This window comes from Natator depressus, chromosome 2 (assembly GCF_965152275.1).
Source record: "Natator depressus isolate rNatDep1 chromosome 2, rNatDep2.hap1, whole genome shotgun sequence".
NCBI lineage: Eukaryota > Metazoa > Chordata > Testudines > Cheloniidae > Natator > Natator depressus.
In genome coordinates, this window is record NC_134235.1 from 86,051,202 (window position 1) to 86,069,450 (window position 18,249).

An 18,249-nucleotide genomic window follows, 5' to 3' on the forward strand; every position below is an offset into this window, starting at 1 on the left:
TATGTAGGGCTTGGTTCCTGTCTGATAATCAGCAAAGTACTCTGCACAGTGCTTGGCTGTCATGTAATCTTGGGCTGGTCAGAAGGAGTTCTCTTCACAGAGGGTACACCAGACAATATCTCGCTGCACAGTTCAGGGCATTTACGTTAGATGTTAAAATTGCATTCAGCGTTTTCTTGAAACACCATGTTAACAAGATTTAGTCAAATCTGTTTCTTATTAACAGTCCATACAGGGCGTGCAAATCATGAAAAATTCAGCTTAAAATTAATAGTTAAAGTATAAATCCTAGTTAACTCATCTGAATCGGATCAACTGCTGTGGGACTGTGGTATTACTGTTGTTTTTTTTAACATTGTAAAATAGGAGAGGCATATCATTTTTAAATGTCAAAAAAAGAAAGTGGTGACTAAATACAGTTAAAGTTATGAGAGAGTTTGATTTGTGATAAAACATATTTTAATGCCCAGTTTCAAACTAGAAGTAAATGAATCTGGAGAAAATCTGTTTGATTATGGTTTGTTATGATGTTCTGGTAAAATCCTAACTGACAAAGCACAAACTAGTACATATTAGAAAAGAAATCGAATCCATGAAGAAGGAAATATGTTTCCTAAGTACTTTTTTTGCAGGGGAAGGGAGGCCTGAAAAGATATTTCTCTAGTGTAAAGCTCTCTGAGGCAGAGACTGTCTTTTTTCCTGTTTATTCAGCCCAGTCACATTGTGGATGCTATTGGAAACAAAAAATAATTAATAGCCAAGTGTGCCTTCCACAAATTCAGCAATTAGTAGGTAGCACTTTAACTCTTAGTCATTACTTAAGGCCAAATTCTGCCACATCCTGTGTAAGTACAGTTGGACAAGAACATATGAATTACTATACCAGATAGCATCAGCCCTATTTGAGGGCTTACGTGGGACTTAAGAGGTGCACCGGCCTTGTGCTGGACCTCAGCACAGAAGGGAATTTCACCCTTTGGGACTTCTTAGTAAACTCTTGTGAGCTCTTTGAAAGTCCAAATTATATCAACCAATTCTTCTTTATCCACTGATGTGCTGACATCCTTAAAAGAATTGTAGCAGATTGGAAAGATTGCCCTGTGTGCTAGTTGATAACCATTGTGTGTACATGCTCTACCTGGATGGGCCATCACAGTTTAATGGTATCTCAGACTGAAAAATTCTCCACTATGTGAGGAAGGGAAGGTACAACAGTCCCCATGTAAATATAGCCTTGTATAATTGTAATATTCGTAAATATTTAATTTTTAGATAGTTTGCTTATGTCTAGTTTAGTTAGTTAGAGTTATGTGGGGGGCGGGTTCCTTTCTCTCCCTGACACCAGAGCGTTATGCTCAGGGTTCTGTGCTTCAAACCTTGCCTTTCCTGTCCCCAGGTCTTTCCGTTGACAGGACCTGCCTCATGACGCTTGCTTTTGCTGTTTAGGGGAGGCACACATCCCATTTAAGTGTGGGATTTGCTGTTTGTTTCCCCCTCACACCAGGCAGGCTCAAGAGTTCCAGCTGTGTCGATACCTCAGAGCTAGCCTGGGACCTAGAGTGGATCTTTGGGCTCTCCCATTCTCCAAGTCATTGCCAAGGACCTCCAAGCAGTACTCCATCGGCACTGGCAGAACACCTCGCGAGGCTGAATAACTCCACCAAGGGTAAGGAGAAGTACTTGAGAGCAGAGAAATCTGCTCATAGTTCCTGAAAGAAGAGAGAGGCTTTTCCCCTTTCTTCAGGTTTGAGCAAGGCTCTGTGCCCTACACAGGGTTTCACCTGGCGCTCATGGTGAAATCGGGCAGACACTGATGGTACTGGGAGCTTCTCCTTCTCCAGAACTCCTCTGAGCAACGCAAAGATAGTAATCAGCGCATGCTCTCTACACCGGCACTATGGCTTCACCATCGGTCCAGTCACCGAAGACACCAGTAAAACCAAGGAATGCTCTTCTGGAGGATCTGATGATCTACTCAGCTCCAGAGTCCCTGATCCTGATAGACCAAGCGTTAGTATGGGACATCAAAATGTCATCCATCCACCACTTCCCAATCCACATCTGCAGCAGAGCTATGATATCAGGATGCTCTCTCTGGCCCAACTCCAGTGGCGCCACCCTCACACAGATGATGCTAATGACTTCACCACTTGAGTGAGAACAGTTCTTAGAAGAGCATCAAGAGATGGACCTGTTCCAACAAGGGCCTCACCACAACAACCTAGCCCTGATAGGACTTCCAGGGTTTCATAGAGACTCTCCCATACCCAGGACCCATATTCTCCACTGAGGGAGCGCTGGTACTCATCGTACGGTCAACCTACCTATTGACCATAATCATATTGGGGCACATTGGACCCTTACCATTGGGTCTTGGAATTGGAATGCTACAGATTCCAACCTCAATCTCCAATATTTAGAGAGGAAGCTCCTGGTTACAAACATCTGAGGTCCCTAAAGAGATACAAGCAACAGTTCAAAGCCTTCCCTTTGAAGGGAATGCCCTCTTCAGTGAGAAGACAGATGAGGCACTCTACTCACTGAAAGATTCTCGCTCCAACCTCTGCTCATTGGATATATATACCCAATCTTCATGGAGAGAATTCTAGAGACTACAATAATAGAGATACTAACTACTGCCACAGCCATTGTTCCACTAACGATCCTATGAGCCACCAAGAAAGCGCCAAAGACTACAACAAGGCAAGCTCACTGCTCCATCACCATCTTCCCTTCAGACTCATCAGCCCTCTAAAAAGGCATTTTGACAGATGGCCCATGAGCTGACAACCAGTTATTTTGGTAGCAACTTTCCCATCATTCAGCCATCACCTAACCCATTTCCTTTCATGACAGATCTTAACTTCAGACAAATGGGTTTAAACGTTACTTCCACTGGCTATGCCATCGAGTTCTGGTCTATCCCACCTCCCAGCCCCCTCTTTCCCTCTTCTGGGACTCCTCTTATTATTTTAAATCACAGTTTTTGACATATTTTCTGAAAAGGTGTTTTACTGCGATCCCAGTTGCTATATAAAATTGCAGCATGGTTCAGAGAAAATGTAGAAAGTACTTATGGGATAATTATCCAATCAGATCATGGATTGGCAGAACATTAGTAATCCTGTAGTTTTGCATACAAATGGAGCCTCATGCTGTGGAACTATCCTTTCTATATGGAATGTGGAACATTATTCTATTAACGGTTGGAATGTTACATTTTAAGATTGCATCAGGGAAAGACACTTTCCTGAATTTTTAATTATACAACTTTGAATCTGTCATTTTGTTGCACCACTAATTATTTTTGTTGGTTTTATACTAAATTGTAAAGACACCTTGGACTGTACTTTTCCTATTTCTGATAGGCATTGTTTCCTTGTCAGAGCATTTGCAAAGGGAACTATTCATCTTTGCTATGGAGTCTCGAAATCAGAACTGTTCATTAGAAACACTGTAGAGTACGCTGAATTTACCAGCAGGGATCACATACCTTTAAAGAAAGAGGGCCAAAGTGTGAGTGCCTGAATGCACATGTGCTAGATGCTAATGATAGTGTAAGGGACTGTTACTCTCTAGTGTGTCCATGCAGTAGGCAACCACAGTGCTGCAGCCCGTTTTCCTTAAGTGAAAGAGGGAATGCCACTATTGCTGCACACCCAAAGCAGAAGAGCCAAGGATACGGTGTGAGTCATCTCATGCCCTATGTACCTGGTATCGCATAGAGGCCAGCACTGGGTGGGAGTAGGTTCATTGCATTTCTTTTAAAGGTGTAGTTTGTGCTGCTGCTGCTGAGCTGTGAGTCTCCCTACTGGCTTCTGCCCAGTCAGGCCCAATGCCTCTGGCAACATGTGATAATATCTACGATGTCCCATGTTCTGCCCTTGGGGAGCCGTCCGAGCTAAATGGTATCTTCTTAATCTCAGCGCACTTCCAGCACTAATATCCGTAATTTAATTCTGTTAACCTGGACACCAAATGTTATGGTGTGAACTTGCTGTTGTGTTAGAGGCAAATGTTATAGAAGTTAACAACAGCATTTTTTTAAGAACATCAGAAGCAGGAAGCCTGCCAAACAATCAGCGGGGCCACTGGATGATTGAGATGCTAAAGGAGCACTCAAGGAAGACAAGGCCATTGCGGAGAAGCTAAATGAATTCTTTGCATTGGTCTTCATTGCAGAGGCTGTGAGGGAGATTCCGACACCCAAGCCATTCTTTTTAGGTGACAAATCTTAGGAACTGTGCCAGATTGAGGTGTCAGTAGAAGAAGGTTTGGAGTAAATTGATAAATAAACAGGAGTAGGTCACCAGGATGGATGGTATTCACCCAAGAGTTCTGAAGGAACTCAAATAAGAAATTGCAGAACTACTGACTGTGGTGTGTAACCTATCATTTAAATCAATCTCTGTACCAGATGGCTGGCAGATAGTTCATGTAATGCCAATTTTTTTTAAAAAGGCTCCAGAGGCGATCCTGGTAATTACAGGCCGGGAAGCCTAACTTTAATACAAGGCAAATTGGTTGAAACTATAGTAAAGAACAAAATTATCATACACATAGATGAACATGATATGTTGGGGAAGAGTCAACATAGCTTTTGTAAAGAGAAATTATGCCTCGCCAATCTATTAGAATTCCTTGAGGGTATCAACAAACATAACATATGGACAAGGGTGATCCAATGGCTGTTGTTTAACTTGGACTTTCAGAAAGGTTTTGACGAGGTCCTTCATCAAAGTATCTTAAGCAGAGTAAGGAATCATGGGATAAGAGGGAAGGTAATTAGTAACTGTTTAAGAGGTAGGAAACAAAGGTTAGGAATAAACGTTCAGTTTTCAGAATGGAGAGAGAGAAATAGAATGGTGCCCCAAGGATCTGTAGTGGGACTAGTACTATTTAGCAAATTAATAAATAATCTGAAAAAAGAAGATAACATTGAAGTGGCAAAGTTTGCAGATGATACAAAATTATTCAAAATAGTTAAGTCCAAAGCAGACTGTGAAGAGTCACAAACCTGGGTGACTGGGCAACAAAATGGCTGATGAAATTCAGTGTTGATAAATGCAGAGTAATGCACATTGGAAAACATACTCCCAGCTATACATACAAACTGATGGGGTCTAAATTAACTGTTACCACTCAAAAAAGAGATCTTGGAGTCCTCATGGATAGTTCTCTGAAAACATCTGCTCAGTGTGTAGCAGCAGTCAAAAAAGCTAACAGAATGTTAGGAATCATTAGGGAAGGGATAGATAATAAGACAGAAAATATAACAATGCTACTATATATATCTGTGGTATGTTCACAGTTTGAATACTGTGTGCAGTTCTTGTCATCCCATCTTAAAAAAAAAAAGGTATATCTGAATTGGGAAAAGTACAGAGAAAGGCAAAAAATTGATTAGGGGTATGGAACAGCTTCCAGAAACGAGAGATTAAAAAGACTGGAACTGTTCATTTTGGAAAAGAGATGACTGAGGTGGGATATAATAGATGTCTATAAAATCATGAATGGTGTGGAGCAAGTGAATAAGGAAATGTTATTTACTCCTTCACATAACACACGAACCAGAGGTCACCCAATTAAATTAGTAGGCAGCAGGTTTTAAACAAAGATAAGGAAGTACTTCTTCACACAATGCAAGTCAACCTGTGGAACTCATTGCTAGAGGATGTTTTGAAGGCCAAAAGTATAACTGGGTTAAAAAAAATAATTACATAAGTTCATGGAGGATGGGTCAATCAGTGGCTATTAGCCAAGATGGTTAGTGATACAATCCGTGCTCTGGGTGTCCTTAAACACCTGACTGCTAGAAACTGGGACTGGACGATGGGATGGATCACTAGATAAATTGTCCTCTTCTGTTCACTCCCTCTGAAGCATCTGGCACCGACCATCGGCCACCGTCAGAAGACAGTGTGCTGGGCTAGAGGAAGCATTGGTCTGCCCCAGTATGGCCATTCCTATGTTCTTATTATTTATACTGTGTCTTTTAATTGCTTCTCTACAAAATGAAAAGCCACTAATATGAAATTACAAGCCCCAGTATGAATAGAAGTTGGGGACATTTCTGGTTCAGCTCGAAACTTTTTTTTTTAAAGTAGAGAATACAGCTGCCCCTTTTCTTTGTACCAAAATCCCAGGCCCAAATCCTGTGAACTGTGTGGGGAACTAAATTCCAGATGCAAATATTCCATTATAGTGCACTCTTTACGAGAAACACAAAACTTGACAATGCCAAATCACTGCAGTTGTATTCATGTCTCAGAAGTAGGCTTTATGTAAAGCTTGTGATGCCACTGGCTCCATTTGCTTTTTATATCCATACAGTTTGATACCAATTTACTTTTTGCTTCCATTTCTTTCTGAACTTCAATATTTCACATTCCAGGTCAGTTTATCTATTAAACTGTTCACCTGACTCAGTGAAAAATATCAGGTATAGGAATTGGATCATATAATACCAAGCAGGAGAGAAGAAAGATGTGGAAAGTCTCTGTGTACAGTAAATCAGCTGCTGGGGTTTAAACTTTTTTTTAAAGCACCATGATTTTTTCACCTCGTATTATGTGTTTATCCTTTGGGGCCTGTCGCTACTACTGGTAATATAGAGAATGGTAATTTTTCATGAAATTGCTTATATCTTTCAGTTTTCTTCACTACTGCATTTAAATGTTTGTTTATATTCTTACTTTCCTTTGCTTTGCACCTTCTGGTTGCGTCAAGCAAGAGCTCAGTTGGTGATTTTCTTCACATTAGAGATCTTTGATACCAACTACAGTATTATGTAGCTAATGTAATGTGCCAGAGGCTTAATGTTATAGAAATATAGTACCTTCCATTCAGACCTTTTAGACCACAAGGGGGCAACTGCTGCCAAATAACCTTATTGCCTATTGTGCAAACATCTAAACTTGATGCTGATAACAATGATAGTATCTCTCTCTCTCTCTCTCTCTCTCTCTCCCCTGTCTCCTTCCCCCCCCATCCCCCCACCCATCATGAGTCTCTGAAATAAAATTGTGCAGCTCTTGATGACAATAAATTCTACACCCCTACCTGGCCTCTAATGCTTTTCAGTTCTGTCTGGCGACAAGTGACAGAGTAATAATTTATTCAGGTGTCAGAAAACAATTTGAAAAATGTCAAGAAGGAAAGAAAAATAGGGTAGGAAAGAATTACTTTCAAAGACTTTTAACTAGATATTCCCTTCCTCCTCCCCCTCCCTGTCCCACCCTACCCCTCGCCCCAGCAATGTCCTGAATCTGAAAGAAGTTTGGAGGCTGGTTGGGTAGATGGATGTAACAGGAAAACACTTATAAGAATAAGCTGACTCCACTCCCCCACCTCTTACTATGACAGACAAGATGGGGAAGAGCACACCTGACATTGCAGAAGAAGACATTTCTTTCAAGAAGAATGTGAGGCTAAAACTAAGCTCAGAAGAAGCGTGAATGAGGAAAACATAGACAATGAATTACGTTTGGAGGGAAGATTGATCCTCTTCAATTCATTCTCAAGCCATAGTTGTTGTCATTAGCATTCTTGTTCTCATGAAAACTTTTTTCAGCCTCATTTCTTTTATGATCTTTACTTCCCTCCTTCTTAAGAACAGAAAATGAAAAAATTTCAAGACGTAACTGGTGCTTAGGATCTATTCCTTGGCTTGATTTGTGAGTTCAATACCTGAAATACAGACGTCTTGAAACCCACAAGGAAAACTCTGGTTACTGAGAAAAAGATTCAAGTCGAGAACAAATAGTTGCAAAATATCCCAGAACTGTCAATGAGCCACTCTTCCAGACTATGGCCCAACTGTCCTCTGCCACAGATGATCCCGTTGAAGGGGAAAAACTATTCTAAAAATACTGTGTCACAGCTTAGGTTACTCAGGGATGGTGGCTTCACAGAAGGGGAAGAAAACTGGTTACTTAGACAGAGGATCTGTAACTCCAAACCCCACAGCTCCTACCAGGTGCAGAGAGAAGGTAAACCACTGCATGATCTTGAGGCATCCCATTCTCTAACAACAACAGCATAGACAGCTGCTATGCTGGGCTTCCATTTACTCCCCTACTGCTAGAGCTGGTTGAAAATTGGAATTTCTGTCCCGTAGGAAATTTGGATATTCTGACATCTGTTTTTTGCCCTGACTTGGGACACACACAAAAATGAAATATCAGAAATGTTTTCATGGAATGGAAATTTCAGAAAAAATTGTTTTGGAAATGTTGAAACATTTCATTTTGACATTTGCACTTAAAACAAAAGGTTTCAGCATTCCTGAATTGAAATGTTTCATTTTGGCTCAATTCCACATTGAGCCGCTGTGGGATTTCATGGAATTCGTAGGTCAGGAACCTTACATAGCATTCTCTTCTGTAGGCCAGCCAAAGTGTCCAAGGCTGCACCAGGCTCACATGATTCTCATGGTGCAATGCTCAGTGGTTTGCCCCGAGGTTCAACGGGCTGAAGTGTTTCAATATGAGTCAACCTGACCCAGAAAGAGCTATTTTGATCCCATTTTCCCAACAAAAAATTGAAAAATTTCAACAAAATTGAAATTTTCCTTTGAAAAATTTTGGATGTCCAGAAACTATATTTTCCCACAGATAAAACATTTTGGTGGAAAATTTCCAACTATCTCTACCGATTACAGCTTCCCATTGCGATCCCTTCTTGGGGAGCGAAGGCCAAGAGCGGGGATCAGGTGAGATCAGTACTAACTAATATCTGTTATAACATGCCCGATACTCCCTGCTCACCTTCTCTCAGCTAGTCCCCATTGTTGTTATGCCTTAGGGCATGTCTACACTGCAATGTAAGCCCACACCTAGTAGAAGTTGAGTTAGCAGACCCTGTGTTTGTTAACCTAGGGCTTGAGCATCTACCCTCATTTGTAACCCCAGGTTAGGAACTGGTGAACTGGGGATCCCAACCCTGGGGTGCCTGCACCTATAGTGCATTATGCAGGCCCAAGTCCAACCCCCATATCCCAGGCTTCCTAGGAGCCTCCCAAAATGTGGCCACTCTAGCCCTTTGGTCATGGTGCAGTGTGGGAAAACTTACCTGTCCATCAAACTTACCTGTTCACAGAGCAAAGAAAATCAGCCCCTGGAATTGTAGAATACTTTTGGTAGACTCCAAGACGACAAGTCTAGAGAAGCTATGTCTACACTGCAAAGCAATACTCTTGAACCTTGGGTCTTAGCTTGGCTCAGGTTCAGACCCTCCACCGACATGGGGTCGTGGGACCCTGGGTCAGCACAATTTGTGCGTAGACAGAAGTCGGGGTTTGGCTTGAGCCTGAGTTTGAATCCTGGACTTACATAGCAGCCTAGACAGACCCTGCAATGTATATATCCATTTTAAAAATGAGGAACTGACAGATGGAAAGGTTAAGTGACACACTGAAGTCACAGAGACAGCTGCTGTCAGGGGCAGGGGAGTGAAAAGGCAGAGGGACAGAAAGAGGAGTGAGGGGAGGTACTGAGACTTAGGGGGAGTGGAGCTGAGTCCAGACTAGGAAGAAGAGTTCCTGGAGTTCCTACCTGCTCCTGGGCCCATTCCAGCCCCTCTGGCTTCCTGCTCACTGTTCCTGGCCCAATTCCGGGCACTGCAGGAACAACTCCAGACCTTCTGTGTCCCGCTCTTGCCTCCACCTTCCTTCAGTGATGCACAAATTTGCTTGAGGATGAGTCCCCACAATATTATCATTGTAGGAGCACTAGCCCCTATGTCCTTTCTAACCCCTGGGTCTCCCACCACAGGATTAAAGCTCCTGAATTCTTGGACCCTTCTCCTGTACTCAGACAACTAGACCTTGCCTCTAACAATGAATTACAAGTCACCCAGCTAAGATGTTGGCTATATCCCTTGGAAGAAAGGGTAAAAAATCACGTGGACAGTTGATGAATTAAAGATATTTGGAACTAGGGCTAGATTTGTTTTGTTTCATGTCACAATGCGCTTCATGTTTTGGAGGCACCCTAGCAGGATTCTATAATTAAAACTGCATTGCATTTTCCCTTGAAGTGGGGATTAAATCTTCTAAATAAACAGGAATTCTAGTGAACAGAGAAAATAAACCAAAAGCTGTCTGGCCTCAATTATACTAAGGTCATAGGCACTAATGACATTGGGCTCAGTCCTCAAGTGTATTGAATTCACGCTCGGCATAGCTGACAGAAATGGGGGAGGCAAAAATTACTCTGAGTTACTTTTATGCCTCCTCCAATCCTGAACTTGGGGTGGAGAGACTGAATTGGCCCATGACATATATTACAGCAACCACAGGACTGCTCTAATTTACGCTCATTGAAACAATTCCTTAGGGGGCCATTCCACTCGGTAGGCATTGGCAGAACACATCACTCTCCAGTCCAACCCCCTCCCTGTTACCAGCCAGCTATGACGTGCCCCTGGTCCTTTGGGTATTCTTAGTTGTGCCATTAGAGAAGCTCCTAGGTCACTTTCCACCCCTCCAGCAATACAAAGCAACTTAATGGAGCCTGGGATCGGTCCCATTATGTTTTTGTTTTGTTTTTTTGTCTAAAAGGCTATATTGAATCTTATATTGCATAAAAATACAAAAATAAAACAAACCAAAAATTCACCCATAATGTACACTATCAATGGAACATAAGAAAATGGAATACAGATCAATCTTGAATAATATAAAGAGGATATTTATGAGGGGAGATATTCAGCTTCAGGATTCCAAATGCTGAGGAATAATTTCAACTTGTCATGTTTGAGAACACAGTATATATCAAAAGTATCAGATGTTCTGCATTTTAAATTAAAAAATGGACTCGAGTTTGGAATCTAGCACAGTTCAAAACCTGAAGTAGAAGTAAATAGATTCAGGTGCTACACCTGCCTCAAGACTTCTGGTGCTCTTACAGTCACATTTTCCTATTATTTTAAATGCCTTTTTCTCCTGTAATGTTATGTGAAACACCTTCCCAAGTAAAGGGAAAACTGACTGGCCCTGGGGAAAACAGTGAAACTGACTATTCACAAAGTGCTGTCAAATGCACAAAGCAGACAAGGTGTAGAGAAGTAGGAAACATTTTTTTAAAATCATCTCTGTGTATTAAAGAAAATAATTATAGTGCTTTTAAATGTCACATGTAAAATTAAGTTTTAAAAACATTATACAGAGAAGTGTGGTTTTTAACTTGATACTGTCTTTGCAAAACATTGCTCTCTAGCTAGTCCATTGAGGTGTGATTAAGTGGTATTTCAATTGCTGTAAAATTATTATTATTTTATAAATATGTTCCAATTCTGAGTGCAGGAATGACAACACTTTCCAAAGAAGCTTCGTACTGTCAAAACTTATCAACTGGACACAACCCTTTAATTTAATTGAAAATTAAATAAATAAATCAAGGGCTTTATTAATGCTTCAAATATGTACGTCTCTCTTTTTTGGAGAGGGAAAGTGGATAAATTTGTGTATTTGTCTCTTAATGAATAGACTAATGGCACTCTCCTGAATAAGTAACTAATTGCTTACTGCAGTATAGAGGTTCAGTAGAGTAGATGATTCATTGTGGATGCGAGGTTTTTAGTAATTGACAGTATTTTATAACTGTTTATTCTCTTTGCATTGAAGTGGTTTCAGATCCAGAAGTTGGGATGAACACCATGTGTAACAGAAAAGATGTAGAAGTAAATGAAATTAGTGACGTGGGCGTTCTAGCCTTTTACATTTCTGTCATTACTATTTACAATACTACAATGGATTGACTCTCCACTATTAGCACGGTGCTGCAAGACCTGAGCATGCAGGGTTTTGAATTCTAAAGCACACTGATTTTTCAAGGTTATTCCTCAGAATAAGTTCTGCAGAGTAGACTGTTGTCATGTCATGCCAGGGATCTTTACCATTTCCCCCACTATTTGAAAAATGATATACTTCAGGTCAAAAAAACTGTAACTTCTGCTTCACTTCAGAAAGTACAATTTAGGTGTTGGACTAATTTGATAGTTTTCAGAGTAACAGCCATGTTAGTCTGTATTCTCAAAAAGAAAAGGAGGACTTGTGACACCTTAGAGACTAACCAATTTATTTGAGCATAAGCTTTCGTGAGCTACAGCTCACTTCTGAAGTGAGCTGTAGCTCACGAAAGCTTATGCTCAAATAAATTGGTTAGTCTCTAAGGTGTCACAAGTACTCCTTTTCTTAATTTGATAGTGAACACTAAGAAAAATATTTGAAACCAGAAAAGGCAATATAGTCCATTGAGGCTCATTTTATTCCATATATACTTTCCCCAGAATATCATCAAATTGTTACCAGAAAGAGTAATATTATCCATTTGTCTAATGCCACTTCTGGGTATTATGGTGATAAATATCTAAATGTTGGAGAACTAGCTTTCTCTCACAGCACTATTTCAGGGGGAAAAAAAAATAACTTAAATGCTGGTGGGCTGGATAGTGAGAGAAATTCAACCCTAAATGAAAAATATGACAATACTGATATGTACAGATAAAACAGTCTCTCAAAATTTCCTGGAGATAAATTTCCAATCCCAAGACTTTCAGAAAATAACCTTTCCTTTGATATATTATTTCAGGACCAATGCAGGAGACGATATATGACTTCTGGAGAATGGTGTGGCATGAGAACACAGCCAGCATAGTCATGGTAACAAATCTAGTGGAAGTAGGAAGGGTAAGTAATTTTTGTACTTAAAATGATGAAAGACTTTTGAGATGTTTACTTTTGGATATTAAATAACAGACCCCCAAGATGCTTGTACACAGACTATAGCACATAAAATATTTACCACTTCTTCTATTAAGAGGTGTATCATTAATTATTTTTAAAATGGCTTGAAGGCTTGGCTTTGATAATATTTGATAACATTTGGCCAACAGAGGCAAAGTAGTATAACTTTATGTGCATCTAATTATTAATAATTACACTAAGCATCAAGGAAACCCTTCTCAGGCAACTTACATGGTCTTCTTTCAGATTAATTCTAGAACTGATTGTTCAAACAAGAGGTTAAACTTTGAGACTGCACATGTTGCACAGAACTGTGCTATGATACGTTAGTTAAAATCCATCGTGCTTTTATTCCCACCCCCGTAAAAAATGGCACACCTACTTAACCAGGAACTTAATCAAATTGCATGTCCAGGTCATAGTCCTGTGCTAACTTGAGCTTCTAGGAGTGGCTCAGCACAGATATGACTTAAATTTGCTTGGATGTGGGAATGATAAGAAGATGCTGTTTTACCCTGTGCTCTGTAAATGGAACAATTAGCACTGAAATCAGAAAATAGAATCAGTGTGCTGACCAGGAGGTTTTATTCAGGAATTGATGTATAAAGAAAAAAGTGGAGTTAGCCGCTTGATACTTTACCTTTTTCCATACAGATTGCCTCTGAAGAAGGTTTCTTGGTGGGGTGGCCAGGTGGCCGGTTTTCAACCGGAAAGTTCAATCGAATAGGGGACCTGACAGTGTTCAGTCAAAATCTGCTGACCAGACACCCAAAGTCCAGTTACTGCAAGTGGGAGAGATGGGGAGGCGCCAGGTCATTACCTGTGCCAGCCTCTACTCAGACGTGGCTGCCTCCTACCTGTGTTGAGCAGCTGCAGCTCACAGCTGTGGCTCCGCAGGCGGGTCCCTCCCGACCCAGCAGGAGGGGGAAGAGAAACAAACAGGGGGTAGGGCCCTAGGGGAAAGGGAGGGGCGGGGTCTAGGAGGAAAAGGAGGGTCCTCAGGGGAAGAGGCAGGATGCGGGAAGTTCCTACACTGCTGCTGGAGTGTCCAGTTTTTAAATATTACAATGTTGGCAACCCTATCTCCTGGTCATGTCTTTGTTGCTAATATGATTTTCAGCAGGTATTCGAAAGAGGCCACTCTCTTTTTAAAATACACCAATAATGGACCCTTTTATTTTACCACTGGGCCTCTGCACTAGCATCAAATCTTAGCTAGGATTTTCTAAGGGAAATTCAGTAAGAGTAGGGCACCTAACTCCCCTATGGCTCATTGAAAATCCTAGCTGAAATCAGCAGAAACATTGGCTACTCTAAGTCCAGCATTTTCATTAACTGCTGAAGTATGCGGAAACAGTTCATATATTCTGATGTGAGCCACAATGGTTTTGATGCATGTTTTTAATTTCTTGGTAATGGAGTGGTTGACATGTTCTGCTGAAAAATGTTTGTATTATAGGGAGATCCATTTTTAGGTATTATGCATCAGATTGTCAGATCTAGGCTCTTGTTTACAAGTTCAGTTTTACATTCTCAGTTATTGTACCTGTATTTTGAGTCTATGGTTAATTGTTAGCTTAAATCCTACTGTTTAGACACCTCGGTGCCTCAGTCTGCCCACAAATCAAGTACCAGTACTGTACTTAGACATCAAAATGATAGGATTTGTGACTGCAATTAACACCAGCTACAAAAACACAGGTACCACTAATTGCAGAGGCAAAAAGAAAGACTAGGTTGAGGCCACTTTAAAAATCCAGTCCCATGAATCAAATATAGGCTTAAACAATGTGACAGCCACACTTACATTCAAACCAAAATGAAAGAAATATATTTGTAATAATAGTACACTCTTAAGTATACTTAATTTGTTAGAGTTTATCTAGAAATACTTCAAGAAGGGATATTTTAAGGAAATAGTCCTTCCCCCCACCTTAGGGCTTGCCTACATAAGGATACCCAGAAAATTAATCCGAATTAACTAAAACTGTGAATTTGCAGTAGATTAAACTGCATTAAATCCCTGTATGTACACTGTTAATTCAGAAGTAAAATGGCCTTAATTTGGTTTAGTTTAATTCACGTTGGAAGTCAATTAAACTAAACTGAATTAAGGCCCCTTCATTTCTGAACAAGGGTGTTCACAGGGGGGATTAATGCAGTTTAACTATTCGCTATCCACTTCAAATTCACACTAGTTAATTCACAAATTAACTATAACTATCCACTTCAAATTCACACCTTTAGTTAATTTGTATTAACTTTCCTGTATGACACCATGTAGACAAGCCGTAAGAGGCAAAAACAGTTTATCAGATGAAACAGTATATTGTTATCTTAGAATCAACGTTCTGAAGCATAAACTCAAGTGGACTATCAGGTTTCACCCAGAGGAGAGATTGAAGATCTTGGTCATAATCCTTCAGCCCTCAACAACAGTCCTTAACACATCCCCTCAGCAACTTCTACTGTCAGGGGCCCTATTGTGTTTCTGCACAGGTCAAAGCACAAATCCCAAAGGCAGGCAGGCTGCAGTGCCACCATGCATCCTACATCATGTGAATCCCACAGGGGTACAACTGTCCAGCTGGGGGACACAGTTGCGGCTTGCAGAGATATATATCTACTCATTAAGGGAGCAGTAATATTATTTTTAAAAAAGGAATTAAAACTGTATTTTAAGAACAGTGAGATTAGGACACACAAAGAAATGTATGGTTTCAGAGTAACAGCCGTGTTAGTCTGTATTCGCAAAAAGAAAAGGAGTACTTGTGGCACATTAGAGACTAACCAATTTATTTGAGCATAAGCTTCCACAGTATGCATCCGATGAAGTGAGCTGTAGCTCACGAAAGCTTATGCTCAAATAAATTGGTTAGTCTCTAAGGTGCCACAAGTACTTCTTTTCTTTTTTTAAAGAAATGTAGTTAATCACCCCTAGGCTTTGGCCTATAAGTGAGCACATACCCCATTCCCAAAATGGGGCTGTCATCACCAAGGAGTTAAATTACAAACATGTCATCTGTCTTTCAACACCTAACACAAAGGGCTGTGCTACCTTGATTAGTAATGATTTTAATGGGGCTCTGTCCTTGAATTGTGGTCACCATTTTCTGTTTTGAGAATAGGTCAGATTCCTGCAGGGCAAACCCAGTAACCTTTCCTGACTTCAGAGTTTTACTTTTTTGTTGCAGTTGCTAGTATTAGATTTACAGACTTGTTTACAGACCACTTGTCCTATTTAAGTTGAAAAGCAAAGGAAAGTACCCTATTTTTAAGGAAAGAAGAAAGACGTATTTAACATGTTTGTCACATAATGTGTGTCCTTCATGAATTAGTCATTAAGAGGGTGTACGTGTATTTGTTTACCAAGACTGGCTGGATAGTCATTAAATCAGTACTAGGCACTTGCTTTTTGCCCTGGAGCATTATGCATCAGGGCTGTTTTAATTGCTGGTGGAGGAGCCATCATGAGGCTTTCCCTAATGAAAGCACCTGCTGCAGATGACTCATTCATTGCATTCCCCTCCAGCAGGGTCTGGGTACATCTGCCAATACCTGTCATTATCTGAGACACACTTGTCAAAACCGTGCATCCCTTTAAGCTCTTGTGTGTTCCAGCAAGGGACCCTTGTCAGTTTTTCTGGCACCTGCAGACTGCTGTGCACCTGGTATTTAAATGGCACAGAAATGTGTTTTGATTGTTTTCCCTCTTTAATGAACCTACTTGAGGGACATTTAGCTCTTTATCTAGTAGCCTGTTACCCAGTCATTCACATTTGCATTGTTTGTGTGGAGACTCAAAACTCACTTGTGTTGTTATATCAATCCATCTGCCAGAAGTCTTATAACAAAATCTGCAGGGCTCCCAAAGGAGACTTTTGCACTGGTAAGTTAAGCTAATGATTTCTAAACATATTTAGTCAGTTTTGTGAAGACCTCATTAGAATGTGACTGTTTATTAAAAATCTAAATGAGGTCTCACAGTCATTTAGGAAAATCATTGTTGAGTTGCCATGAACAGTTCTCTGATAACAGGTGATGAAGTGGTTTGAGGCAAAGAGAGGTTGAAGCAGATGTGAGAGCCTCGACCAAAAAACTACAGGTTCTTTAATAGCATGGATAAAAAGGTCTGTTTCCTCAGTAGGTTGGTGTTGGCCAGATTTTCCATTTAAAATGAAGTTTTGCATAAAGACAGGTTTCAGAGTAACAGCCGTGTTAGTCTGTATTCGCAAAACGAAAAGGAGTACTTGTGGCACCTTAGAGACTAACCAATTTATTTGAGCATGAGCTTTCGTGAGCTGTAGCTCACGAAAGCTCATGCTCAAATAAATTGGTTAGTCTCTAAGGTGCCACAAGTACTCCTTTTCGTTTTGCATAAAAGAAATTACACTCTGCTTAAGGAATATGATGCACACAGTTTAAGTGTCAGATTCAAAATTGTCCAAGCCACCGACTAGGGGGTGAAAAATAAAGCCAAGACTACACAAAAATGCTCCAGAGAGACACTATTCCAAAATAGTAGGCTGATCTGAGAGACCTCTAATTCTCTGTGTATAAACTGTATAATTACTAAATTGTTTAATGTGAATCAAGTTATTTTCCTGAGTTGGAGGAACTAGAAACTGGTATGTTTATCCAAAAAAAAAAATATATGGATGATTGGCAAACATAGACAACAAATCATCATTGCCAGTTCTCAGAGACTGCGTGTAAAGCTTGATCCTCCCATTGAAGTCTATGGGAGCCTTTTCACTGACTTCAGTGGGAGTTGGATTAGGCCCTTACGTCAGAATAATATTGGCCAAAGTCCCCTTCTGATTCCTGTTGGAGACCTGTTTAGAATCTCATACCTTGAAACATCACTTCCTTCCCAAAAGCTTTATGGTGAAGATTTGGAAAGCTGGTGAGTTCTGCTTATGTAGCTGTATCATTTTCTTTTCACTTTCCTCCTTTTCACTCACTGAACTGTTACTGATTTTTTGTTGGGCACCTGGATTCCGGTTTGGCTTGTCACATCACTTTACATTAGATTCTTTCAGGAGTCACTTTCCACACCCTTTTGCTTGATGGAGGAGTTTGGAAATAAATAAATGATGAAAGCAATGCTGAAACCCAACAGAAGCAGCTGATATATAAATTCACAGCCAGTCCTCATGTTTTTCTATCATTATTTTAGTATCATAAAATATTTACCAACAGGTGGCAGCAGAAATAATTATGCAAAATAAAACCAAAGCAGAAGCATCATATTAGAAGCCTAATAACTAATTATAGTGTCACAGTTATTATCAAGAACTAAAAACAGCAAGTTCTGACAATATTAATATACACAAAAATTAGTTTGGAAGCAGGCAGGGTTGCAATAATGTAACATATCTGAGACAAAAAGAAAAGGAGTACTTGTGGCACCTTAGAGACTAACAAATTTATTTGAGCATAAGCTTTCGTGAGCTACAGCTCACTTCATCGGATGCAAATTTGTTAGTCTCTAAGGTGCC

At 40.3% G+C, this 18,249-nt stretch overlaps 1 protein-coding gene across 11 annotated transcripts in view; it reads left to right on the forward strand.

Annotated features, from left to right (window-relative positions):
• Nucleotides 1–18,249, forward strand: part of PTPRM (protein tyrosine phosphatase receptor type M) — a 720,827-nt gene that overhangs the window by 663,708 nt on the left and 38,870 nt on the right. For all 11 annotated transcript variants that reach the window (XM_074944607.1, XM_074944608.1, XM_074944612.1 and 8 more), the window contains one exon: nucleotides 12,594–12,691. In XM_074944607.1, coding sequence (XP_074800708.1) covers nucleotides 12,594–12,691 — 98 coding nt within the window. The remainder of the gene's footprint in view (nucleotides 1–12,593; nucleotides 12,692–18,249) is intronic.